The 13,384-nt window shown below is 37.0% G+C and overlaps 1 protein-coding gene across 1 annotated transcript in view; it reads right to left on the reverse strand.

The window, feature by feature from the left end:
* Positions 1-8,148: 8,148 nt before the first annotated feature.
* AHR (aryl hydrocarbon receptor) overlaps positions 8,149-13,384 on the reverse strand; it is a 61,453-nt gene continuing 56,217 nt past the window's right edge. Inside the window, exon 11 of the mRNA XM_084202751.1 lies at positions 8,149-11,364. Coding sequence (XP_084058877.1) covers positions 11,209-11,364 — 156 coding nt within the window. The 3' untranslated portion in view covers positions 8,149-11,208. The remainder of the gene's footprint in view (positions 11,365-13,384) is intronic.

Raw genomic sequence — 13,384 nt, forward strand, 5'->3', positions numbered from 1 at the left:
TTAGAATTGGCAGATACAGGATTTCCCTGCAGTTTTTGCAAATAAGCTCAGATAACTTATGCTGCAATTTGACAAGTTCCATAAGGTAAATGAATATCACGAGCAAAGAAATATGTATGTTCAGCTGCTGTGAAAGCATCTTGATGATAGCTGAGAACACCTGCTGCAGACTGAGATATGATACACAAAGGCTGTCAGCTAGGGAGTAAACACCTCCCTTTTCCAATTCTTCTGGATGGATTTTGAAATGTTTGTGTGAGTCATTTCCAAAGGTTTTGTATGAATTTCAAAAACACATGAAACCAAAAAGAAAAATCAATCTGGCAGGCAGCTATGGGCCCTTCAAAAGCGCAAAAGCAAGCATCCACTCTTGAGCTGTGAGCACATGTTTCTCCCACAGAATGAAAGGCCCCAGTCATGGACCAAGCAGAGTCATGAATAAAAGATGGGAGAAATCCAGTCAGTTATATAATTTTTTTGCAGAGTACAAGCTAGCTCAGTCTAGGTCTGAGTGTCTGACACAGTGGCACCTCGAACTAACCCCCAAGGGCTGGATGTCCTATTACTCCCAAAGCTTCCTTAATATTTTGGTCTTTCTTCCACGGTTTTATCTAGCAGCTCCCTGTTGCATCCTCTTCAGTCAGAAAAGATGTCCCTTTTTATCTCATTTTTTGGGAAATGCAGACTGTCACCTCTTCCAAAGTATGAAGAAAACAAGGAATTCTTAGTGATGGGGACAGTGACATTGGATAGGCATTTGACATGAGTTTTCAACATAATGTTCAGCAAAATCAAACCAATATAAATCTGGCACACATAAGGAATTACCTCCTGTAAAAAGGAGGCAAGAGATTTTCTCATATATGTGTGCCTTTAATAAAATAAACAATCAATTCAACTAACGTCTCTTTGTCCAGTGCTTACATGATGGACTACATTCACTTTGAGAAAAAAAGAAAAACAAAAATCCCAAACCCCCTAAAAACCCAGCTTGTTGAAAGAAAAGGATTTCAAAACACAATAAAAACAATGGGCTTGTGTTACAAGGGGAGGTTTTTATTGAAGAATTATCTTGTCAAGAAAAAAATAATAGCCAGTGACCTGCCACTTCTGATGGATCATTCCTTTTCTTTTTACTTTTCTCTTTATACAAATTGTTTTATAGCATGGTATATGGAAATACCAGTCCCTGAATACATACTGTTCCAATTGACTAGGGGTGATCATCAAGAAATATTTTGTTGTGCACCTCTCTGGAAGGCAGCTCCTTGAGATAACTATATAAAGACTATATTAAGAAGAGGGAGAAATGAAGAGGAGAAAAATAAAGGACAAATGAAGGGAAATCCTTCTCACAGGGAGAGCTTTTACAGGCCTACTGAGATCGTGCATGCATAGGATGTACCACAGTCACCCTAATCAGACAGATGAAGCTTTTCTACAACAATGAGGAATCCTGTTCTCTCAGGGCGAGGAGAGAGATGATGTAAGAGATCTTTGCATCATTCTGTGATCCATTAGTAATGTTTCTGTTTACTGATGCAGTTGATTGAAGTTAATCAGATGATGTACTTCTACTACAAGCTCTGCAGTGAAGTAGCCATTTTGAAGGTTCCTGACTGACAAGCAGAGATTGAACAGTTTGATCACAAGCTATTGAAAACTATAGGTTTACAGCTGTTTATGCAGCTCCCCAGGAAACACTCAGCAGAATGATGACATGACTTTTCATGAGCAGGGTAAAGAGCACTATATAGCTGTAATTCACAGCACTCAACTATTTTTAGTTTCTAGGGCTTAAAAAGCAGGCTTTGAGACATTAAGAATCAAAAAAAAACAGAACAGGATGCAATTTATCCTGCAAGGCCAAAAATGTTAGCCTAAAGATCTCTTTAATGTGATCTTAATGGCACTGTACTGACATTCATCTGATGTGAATGATTTTATTTAGGCAGACTAACAAAAAAAATCTTGAAAGCCACAGAGCCTTCACTGTGGTTACAAATGAGCATGATCCCAGAAGCAGATAAGTAGCCGATTTGCTCCCAAACATGCAGGATCTCAAAATACATTAATGGTGTGTGAGACTTTTTTAATCTCCAGCCAAGAGTTACTATTTTTTCTCCTTCTGCTACTACGCAAAATGTGCCTGGACGTTTTACAGTGTGTCATAAATTAAAGAACACCAAAGGGACCTTTTTTCTTTATTATAGCAATCTACAAGAAAACCACAGTCTGATTTTTTATTGTAAATAAAACAACATATCTGGTTTCTAATTCCAGCAAGCTGAGCAGCTAGTTGTTAATGTGGCACTGAAAAAGCATTTCATGCATGATTTAAGAAACTGAGTGTAGGTAATTGTATCTGAAATTATACCACTAAAAATATAGTATGGTAAATGAAAGGTCAAATACCAGCTCTTGAGGGATGGAAGAAGGGTCCTTCATCATTTATTGCATGCAATTTTAAAAGAAGTGTTTCTCAAGTTTTAGGTTACAACTAGGAAGTTATAAAAGGCACCAAAGATGTAATGGGTGGAAGAAGTATGTACAAGTTCTATTCCTCTAATGTGGGGAGTGACAAGGGAACATGAGTGGGCTGTAATACCGGGCTGGGTATGTTTATCTTAGCCAGAGAATTGCTACCTGCCTCTCACAGCTGGCAGTGGCTTCATTTCTCCTGGGCAGGAGAACTGACTCAGGGCTGCATGAAGATTGACAGCCCAAAATGTTGAGAAAGATTGCTTTGAGGGAAGATGTGACTCAGAAGCAACTGGAAAAGAGAGAGCAGAGCTACTGCCATGTTCTTAGCATGCAGGGGGCAGAGGAGGAAGAGTGATGACAAGGGACAATCCCAAGACAGGTATCCTACTTGCCAAGTCTGCTGAAAGACAGATGGTCAAGCCTTAAAAAAAAAAAATTAAAAATCAATCTCTCCACTAAAGCAGAATAGAGGACTGATATGAAACAATACCCTTTCTGCTGCAAAGCAGGAAAAGATGTTTAAGCTAACACACATAAACATGTATGTTAGTTATCTATGTTATTTTCAGGGCTCTGAGCTGCTGCAGCAGGAACCACTCACTAACGTGCCATGTGTAAAGACGGCAGCTGCCAGAGCAAGGAACGGAGAGCAATGAGAAGTTTTAGAAAAAGAATTGTAGCAAAGAGGTTTAGAAAGGCTACAAAAGGCAGATAAGCAACTTAGCAGCTGTATGAATTGGGTCATGTTACCCAACAGATATTATCAATTGAGGGCTGCTGCTTAAGTCGTACCTCAAAGTGGACGAGAGTTGACCTAGCAGTTACCACATCAGAGGAAAACAGATTCTAAAATAGTGTGGTATTTGCTTTAGGCATTAGGTGTTATAAATCACCCTGTTTAACCAACTTGGAATTTTCTCTCTCACCTCCCCTCCCCCTTCCCCCTTTCCCCTTTCATAACAACGGCTGGGTGATCTGTGTCTGCCACCATGGAGTCAGCTCATTTGGAACATCCAATAATTCCAATCAGTTATTCCAAGTTCATGGGTGGGAGCTCAGCTGGTGTATTTGTTGCGAGGATCCACATCTGAATGCAGTCCTTCCTGCTGCCAGTTGAGCCCTGGCAGAAGGCTCATCCTAGAACGACAAGGCTGTTGCATAAGAAGGAGTCACCAGTCAGACAAGTCTGGTCTAGGAGCTTACAGTTGGCTCTAGGCCCTGTGCTGTGAAGAGCACTTAGCGCTGCAGATCTCCCTGCAGTGCCTGTACAGGAGTTAAGAGTCTTGGCAGCAATTCTGAGCCATATTTGTCCTTTGTATATCCTATTAGTAACTTCAGCTACTGTGCAGTGCTGCTGCAGGAGTCTGGATACCTTGTTCCCTGACGAAACAGGCAACTGCTCCAGCCATGAAGCAACTGTTCCTGCTCTACAGACTCCCACAGGCTATGTTCTTCACCTGCCTTTGCCATCTGTCAAAGTGATTTCAAGAGTATACTTCAGCCCTTACTGCAGAAGCTACACAGTTGTCTTCCTTCAGAACCAGCAGTGACTAAAAGCTAATATCTATATCTAAATAATATATAAACAATAAAATCAAATTGGTCTCATTCTACTGCTATCTCTTGGAGCAGGTTTTGTAAGATTTATATGAGCCCTGAGAGTGGGTAGGTGTGTCCATTAATACAAAAATACTCTAGTTGTAAAAATAAATAAAAGTAATGAAAAATGTTCCAGTGTTACATCCACTCCAATCTGGATCTTTTGCCACATATTTTACTTTTGTTCAGATTCTAGCAATGGGCATTCTGACTTCAAAGCACTTTGAACTTCCACAAGTTTTGAAGTCACAGCTGAGTCAGAAAATTTGTGTCTTTCTCATCTGTAGCAAGAAACATTTTAAATGCTGGTTTTAGATATCTGAAAAAAAGGAAGGACTGGAACAAACTTGACAAAGTCACTTCACAGAGTTATATTTGAGAGAAAAAGTCAGAGCTTAGAAGCATTTGATGAGGTTTATCTACATTCTTTAAACTGATCATTTCCACATTTTTGCTGCTTAATAATAATATTCTTGGTCTGAAGGTCCTACGATTGTTATTTTACTTTGCAATATTAAAATTGAAAAACAAAGTTAGCAAAACTTTTCTTTGCCTGAGAACTTCCTCTTATTTATTTTTTTAAGAACTATTGAGGGACTGAAAGTAGACTTGAGCCATAAACCTAAGTACATAAAAGCTTATGTACTGATTTTAAGTCTAGGTCTGAAGTTTAACGCACATCCTTCTTTGTACTGAACGAGGTGTCACAGGCTCTTATTAGCCTTGCAAGTTCTGATTAGATGCCAGTACAATTAAAACATTCTTTGGCACACAGTCCTGTGCCTTCACGATCACAGGCTGCTCTGTGTGCATGCATGTGCACGTTACACAGCGCTGCTGCCACCACCCACCAGGACTCACAAATGCTACACCATTTTTTTCAGTAATTTTAGGCACTTCTGCCAACAAAGGACTGCTCTATTTTTTATAGCGATTGGCAGTACTGTGAAGTCCTGACCAGCTCTTGGCACCGTATTTGGAGTTCCACTGGCAGAAAGTCATTCTGCACTTACTCTACAGTTCCATTTATAACTTGGAAGAGCAACTTGCACCTTCTGTAGAAAAACTTCTGAGAGACAGTTAGGATCATAATGTTGAAGAGAACTTTCAATATTTGTGCTTTAAAAACATGTATGTCAGTATGGACAGCTAAAATCAAAGAGAATAAACTCTCCAATGAGGCCATTTACAAATTTCAGCTGCAGAGATCCTTCATCTACTGCAGATGTAAAACCAAGTATGAGGCTAGTTTTTTATGTTTGCAGGCTTTTATGTCTAAACCTCCATCCAAAATTGATTGCATTTCTTCCCTCAAGAGAATGAAAAAGATGTTGGTGAAGACTGAATGAACGTCCTAATTGCTGGGCCACAGACTATCCTGGGAATCCAGCACCTCCTCCTGAGGAATCCAATTGTCTTAAGTGCATGTCCTAGATCCTAGCCCAAAGGATATGTCCCTTGCTCTCTTTCTCTGTTATTCATGAACTACTTGTTCCAAGTGGAATGACTTGAAAGGAGAGACTTTTTCATTTCAGAATATCCTATGAACCACTATGGAGACCTTTGCTTTCACATCCAAACTCCAGACAAGGTGGAGGATGGAGCTAACTTATTTTGCTTGCACATTAGCTCCTTTTGATAGACTTTCTGGCTGCTTTCTGTTGGACAAATTTTCTCAGTATGTTCAGAAAACACTTACTGGTTTGGGCCCCACAGAGATGCAGGAAACACCTGACATGCAACTTTGAGGGCTTGGTAGCCAAGTAGCTTGGTATTGCCAGGATCTGAGCAGTTATGGAATAATCGAGGCAGCCAAGTTAGGACGCTGAAGATTTAAAAATTGCTCTTTAAAAAAGCATGGGTTATGATTTAGAAAGTAGAAAAGAATACAAATACCTTCAAACATCTTTTAAGTCCACTGAGAATGACACCATCCTTTCCCCTCCGACACCTCCCCCTAAAAACTTTAATGACAAGCGTTACAAATTAACTTCATAGTTTCTTCTAATTTAGCTCTTACTTTTACTAACAAGGAGTCGAGTTCTTCATACCCTGTACCAACAGATGGCCACTAGTGTGTGTTGTGGGAAGTCTGAATGTTCATAACCAGCAAAAAGGAGAAATTTTGACCAAAAATTTTCATTCTGTAAAAAGGGGAGGAACTTCCACATTTATTATTTTATTACTATTATGCAGCATGAAGGATTCCCATTAGCCCAAACACCCTTCAGACACCCTGTTTTTATGATTTTTTTTTTAATAATGAAACTTCTCAAATTTATTTTTATAGATTTCAGACATCCAGATGGTTATGATCACATACAGCCTTCAAAATGTGTTAAATATTAGTTGAAGTTATTAATTGTGAAGTTAATTTAGTAATTAATAAAAGTTGTAAGCAATGTTGCTTGTATTTTTATTTGCATCCAGGCCACATTCAAGAGAAGATAAGAGCCTGTTAGCTTCAGCATAAATCATAAAAAAGTTTTAGTTTGAGGGAGCTCTCCTTTTCTCAAAGACTGCCTACTTTGGGAACTAAGTATATACAGCTTTATTTAATACAAATAACACTGTGTGCTGGACATCAAATAGAAAAGTCAGGTTATTAAGAAGAAAACTCATCTCCTAAGACTGATCGCATTTTTAATTTCACAAATTTGGTTGGATTTTCAAAATTTTTTCAGATACTGATGCCTTAATACTATAGCTCTTCTTCACTTGTCGGGAAGACAACTTCAAGAGATGAGAGGATTTATAGGATGTGTTTTCACCAGAAAAACCAATGCACTAGAGTGAAAGAATGGATGTCTCTCTGTAGACCTGGCTCAGATTCATTGATAAGCAATCAAAGCAAGCATTGCTTCCTGGAGGGAGCAGGAATGAAATGGATGAAACTGAACAGTGCCCCACCCTGGAAATTACATGTAGAGATGGTTCAAGGTATACAATGCGGGAAATTTCATTTTTAGCTTTAGATGTCAACTTACATTTTGGATGTCTACAGAACTACAAGTGTCAGCTAGTAGGGAAGGATGCCTGGGCAAAGAGGAAAGAAGGCAGGAAGATAATTTGCTAAATTAATCAATGACAGAATAAAAATATTAGAAGTAGAATCAGGCTCTTACTCTAGATAGTGGAATTAACTCTACTTAAAAAGCCAGTTCTCAGATAAACAAAACCACCTGAGACTAAAACAGATCTCAGTTTAAGTGTGTGAGTGGGAAACATGGTTCGTCACTAGGAAGATCTCCAAAATTGCTATTTGGAAAAGCTCCCTCTGACAGAGCCTTGGGTAAGATTATGACTTCTACCAGCAAATTGCCTGAGGTTTTGGTACAGCACCCTACTGCTGGTTTGGTATCACCATGGCTGTTAACTTTTATGCTGATTAGAGCAAGGAAGAAAAAACTTCCTAAATCTTTTAAAAAATGGCTTTGTCCAGAAGAAAGTATCTCCTTCCTTCAAACAAAAGGACAGTAAGGTCCTGTACTTCTGGGAGCAGGTTGACATGTGTCTTGAAGGTATACTTTTAACAAATGCAACGGACTACAAAGAAAAGGATAACCAGTGTTGCTTATATTATTCCGTGATTATTTCCAGGTGTTACCTTATAGATTTGCAGTCTTGTTGAATTATACTTGTACCTTAGCATGTCTCTCTGTGCAGTGCAAGAAAAGTAAACAATAGTACTGACATACAGAGTTCATAGCCTTGTATTGATTCTAGATTCTACGACATTTGTCTTAATACACTTTACAAGACAATGGTGTAGTTCCAGCCAATTAAATTATTGCCCATCATGTCACTAAACTGAAAAACTATTGTAAATTTGGTAAACTGCATAGGGAATTACAATGAAACATTTGATTTAGCATTAAAAACAATTTAAAAGATTATCATGCAAAGCCAAAAGAGCACACAGGAAACAGTAATATTAGCAAATATTATTAGAAATAAACAAATTGTTTTCTTAACATAATGTCACTATGAACTAGCAGTAAACAGTAAATACCAGTGTAATGTAAGTATCAATGGTCATCTCCAGATCACAAAAAAGAACATGCTTCTTTTCAGCAGCATCAATGCAGAAATCTGTTCCTGCTTCAGTAGTGTTCAACTGTGAATTTACTGTGAATAAGCAATGAATATAAGAGCCTTCCAACTACTAATTGTGGCTTGCTATTTACAAACTTTATTTATAAACTCATTTTCATGCAAGTATAAAATACTAATTCCATGGACAAATACACATTTGTTCACCACTCTAAATTATATACATTGTATTTGCATCTAATATTCAGAGAAGTGCAAAGTCCACAGTGACGTAAAGAACAAGTTTTGTAAACTATTTTAGATGACAAGCTCTCAAAAGATATTAGTAACCATACGATAAGGTATTTTTTGTATACTGCTGAAATCAAACATTTTTGTAGTAAAAGAACATACATTTCAGCTACATTCAAGTGAATATTTTATTACCATGTATTATGTCTTACAAACTTCAGTGGAGATGAGCAAGAGCGCTACAGAACCATACCTTAACGCAAGAGGTGTATTGCATGGTATGTGCAGGCATAGCCAAGGAGAGAGAAGAACTGGAAAGAAAAGCAAGGTAAGAAAACTTGTACAAAAATGGACAGTAATACTGACTAACACTGGGTTATAATCTTACTTATAACAGACCTGAAGGGCTAATAGAGATCCAATTCAGAAACACCTGTGCACTGTAGGTACAGTTTGGTGCAGATCAAGAGTGCACTAATACAGTCAACGTTGTACGCATAAGATAATGCACAAAATACGCTGATATGCATATAAACAACTAACTTGTTTACATTAAGTAGGGCAGCACTGCTGTAGCACTGCATCCTTGGCACTTAGTGATAGGACAACATGTATTTGGTTTAACTAAATTAATAAACAGGATATATAATGGTTTGTAAGATGGAACACATATCCCTTTCAACCTTCTGGTTTTACAGCATTTTTCTAATTTTCCAGTTCAAATGCAAACATGACACAATAGCTAGATATGGAAGACATTTCAGATGTTGGCTTAAATCATCACCTTCAATTAAAAAAAGACAGAATCGAGGATTATTGAAATTATAGAAAGTGAATTTGCTACTATTGTCTTGTGCAGAAAACCATATCCGAAACATGGGGGGAAAAAAAGTGACCTTATTAAAAAACCCACATGTCTTTTTGGGCTTTTCCTGAATAGCAACTGCTTCCTTAATATCCCTTTCATATATGCTAATTTCACTTAAAAGAACAGCTGAATTTATTAATTTGAAAAGTTGCAACTGAGTTAGAAGTTTGGCATCATGTATCACATCACACAGAATGGAAGAAAATATGCTCTTCTTCAAAGAAAGCATATTTCAGCTATGAAAGGATTCCAATTTTAATTGATTGTCCTTTATTAAACAATATTAACAGCTATCTGGAGGGAGCCAATTTACTTTTGCCTGTTTCAAATAAACTGGTTAGACTGCCATTTTACATTATATATAACAAATGTAATAAAATTGTTCTTCACATATAACAATGTAATACTTTAAAATTAACTGTTTAAAATATTTTACAAAGACATTTTATTATATATGAACTATACAACACACAAGAGTATGAAATATTTTGAACATATACACATTTCTGTATTTTTCACGTAGATTATTATTTTTCACCAAACATTGGTGTCTGCAATTTTACAGTCCTTAATTAAAAGCAAAACAAAACCCCAGAATGTTTAGTGGATATGTTTAGTTTGGGTTTTTTCCTGAAAATAAAACCTATTGCAAGGAGAATTTCTCTAGTGATTCTTTTTCTTTCCCCGATTTTGTAGTTTGCACAAAGCTTTCCAAATGGATCAACATACACAAGAAGAATAATCTCTCTGTTCTTTGCAGTGCAATTTGCCAGGGATAAAACTGAAACCAAACTGACTCTTTCCCCACTATTAACATTGAAAATTGCAGTTAAAATAATGTCAATGCCAATCACTATTGAGACTCCTTTACCCCTTTTATTGAAAATTCAATCCTTTTCAATATCCATTTTAATGAAAATATTTGCATAGAGCAGCCTTGTATTATTTCTAGAGAACATTATGAGCGTTTTAACACAAGATAAGGCACATGTTTTTCAGCATTAATAATCTAAAACTAATCCTGAGGATCTGCTCCTCCCCCTCAGCAAAATCTGCTTTTTAATGTACCCTGTATTACCTGAAGAAAGCAGAAAAGCAGTATAGAATAAACTCAAATTCTTTAGCTGAACTAAATTCAGAACATTAACAACTCCTGATAATAGTGTAACAAATCCACAGATGAATTAAGTCACTTACTAAACAAATAATTGTCAGAGGGAAAGAAAAAAAGACACAGCCAGTAGCACTGTTGATGTTAGCTAAAAGTTCACAGACTAGAGATGACATTTATAGTGAGTTTTGCTAAAATAAGCTCCCATCAGAAACAAGGTAGCTAAATTGTGAGGCACTTAAGGTTGACATGAAAAGGAGGAATGCAAGGGGTCTGTTTCATAGAAAACCTGAAGTTGCATATCATATCCTTGTATTAAGCCTTCTATTAAAGTGCTAGAAATGGAGACTTAAAACAAAAGGATTCAAATATAAAATAAGTGATTATAGAGCTTAGTATGCATTAAAATTAAGTGCTTTTGATTCTCATGAATTTAGAGCTTTTTAATAGTTTTTTAAAAATAAAGTCTGGAAATAATCCACATGTGAATCACCTTCCTTGTGCCATCAATGCTATTTGTAAAGTGCCCAATTATTTTCTAAACAACAAAACCATTTGCCTTATCTTATGTTGTATAGCATGACATAGTCTGTAGTATGTATGTAATCCATACTGCAAAGACACAGTCAGCCTGATGGAAAACAGCACATGCATACTTTAAATCAGAAGATTTAATTCCACCTGTCATTCTAAGAAGCCAGGTCTTGAATTACATATCCACCCGTATATAGTGCAACCAACCTCATATACTCAAAATGTAATTTAGCTGTTCAAGTCTGACACTCAAAGAGAGACATATCAAGCTTTTCCTCAGAGCAACCTGATGCCCAGACAAAATCACAGATGGAGCTCTAGGTCTGAATCACATAAATCCACTAGATGCCAAATCTGAGAAGGATCTGGGTTCTTTTGGATGATGAAGAGGCTGAAGATGTGTGGCAGTCTGTGCATTACTGATCACATCTAACTGAGAGGGATATGATTCATTTACATTTCCTCCATTGAAACCATTTTGGAACTGGCAGGAAAAAAAAAGAGAATACAAATGGTTAGTATAGTAAACTAATTCATTAATAAGCATTAAAAAACCCTTCTAAAGACACCCTGGATGAAATAATCTTAAAATATATTGATTAGCTTTAATTGTTTTTTCAATGATGATTAATGATAATGTCATTTGCATTAAAATAGGGACTGAATCATCAGTGAACTTTACCCATGTTGAAGTCAATGGGAGCCTACTTCTGACTCAGCAAAGAAATCATTTCATTATCTAAAGCACAGCAGAGTTTCTATTTCTAGAAAGTACAGTCTGAGAACTCCTAATTGTCACATCCAGCTGTTACATTTTAAAAGCAACCTATTTACATCTTTCCATGCCTGCAGTGGGATCCAGACATAACAGCTCCTCCAGGAATGCACATGCAGTCCTATCCATAAGCTGAAGCATACTGTGTGCAATCACTGGCTGAAATGTTGCAGGGTGGGCTTTTTGACAGTCTTCATATTGACAGTGCCAAGTCAGAGCAATGAATGGCTGTCATCAGTCTTAGCATAATTGTTCACAGGATTATTTTAATCACCTAATGTAATGCTTCCTGTCATGCTGTGGACTTTATCTACAAAATACTACATTCGGTCATGCAAAGAAAATACAACAAAGTATCTTAAACATTTCCATCATCTTTTTGGGAGTAGCTTATATCCTAAGTACTCATTCCTTCAAGGTTTGTCTTTTAAGAACATGTCTTATACATTCATTCATCCATTCATCTATCAAATTATGCTGGGTATTAGTTCTTTTTTCCTTCTATGCAAACATTGAAATTTGACCAACTGTGCACAATTCTTCTAACTTTTTAACAACAAGGCTATAGCCATGTGAATTATGCTTTTAATAAAAGCTGGCATACTTTTAAGAGTACACACAAAGATTGCTTCTGACAGAAGCAGGTTATTTCAATATTCTTCATTAATAAGATAACCACACTCATTAAATTTTTTAAAAATGCTCTCAACATAAAATCAACTACTTAGGAAGGTTTCTCCTGCCTAATAAAGGAATACTGATCCTAAACAAGCAGCCAAATGATCACAGGCCTTTCTGTTGTTCTCCATCACTGAAAGTGATTTCGGACTGCACTGGCTATGCTCCTACCACAATTACAAGATAGGCAGAAAGTCAAGGTACATGACCACAGTAGACCCTTCTGGCTTTCTAATTCCATAGGCTTTTCATGGAGAAATCAATGGGACTTAGAAGTCTGAAAACTTACCAGTCATGGCTTGTATAACAACATCTGTTATTTTTCTGGATTCTAACCACTGATAGGGATGTGAGTGTGCTAAACCCAGCCACCAAGACTGCCCTGCTTTGGTTTGGCTGTGAATGTGGGCTCAGACAGCAGTATCCTATCTGCTTAGTCACATGGGGCTTCTGCTCATGCAGGGCTACTCAGCCCCACGCAGCACAGGAATACCCTAACAAGAGGGGCTGAATTTGCCCCTGACAAACTTAAGTAAGCACAATTTTTCCACAAAGTGGCCTTCGATAATTTTTTTTACAACAAACTAAATGTCCTATTACTATTGTCCTATATTAATATTATAAATGTCCTATATTGTTATTATACAGCATTCTAGTAAATATGAGGTAATAGACATAATTTTTTCAGAGGTGCTGTTTTAGTAATTACACTTTTTATAGATAGATGTGAAGTAAATGCAAGGAAGAAAATTTTAAAAAGGGCCATAACAAAAATTATTAAGGAAGTGTAACAACAAAATAATCTGCAAAATAAATGCAATTAAAACCAGGCATTAAAAATAAAAAAATGGAATTGCAAATATAAGGGCTGTTCAAAAATGAATGCACTGCATTAGTACAGCTTTTGTGTGAAGAGCAATTCTTCGTGTTATAAAGACAAACCTGGATGGCCCTGGAGCTGCTCTGCAACCCTATTAAGAAGCACTCTGAAAGACTAAACACCGAGCACAGCCAGGCAAGGCACAGCCAAGTTGTGCTCAAGTTTGCACAG

The sequence above is a fragment of the Fringilla coelebs genome (genome assembly GCF_963513975.1).
Source record: "Fringilla coelebs genome assembly, chromosome: 1".
Taxonomy (NCBI): Eukaryota; Metazoa; Chordata; class Aves; order Passeriformes; family Fringillidae; genus Fringilla; species Fringilla coelebs.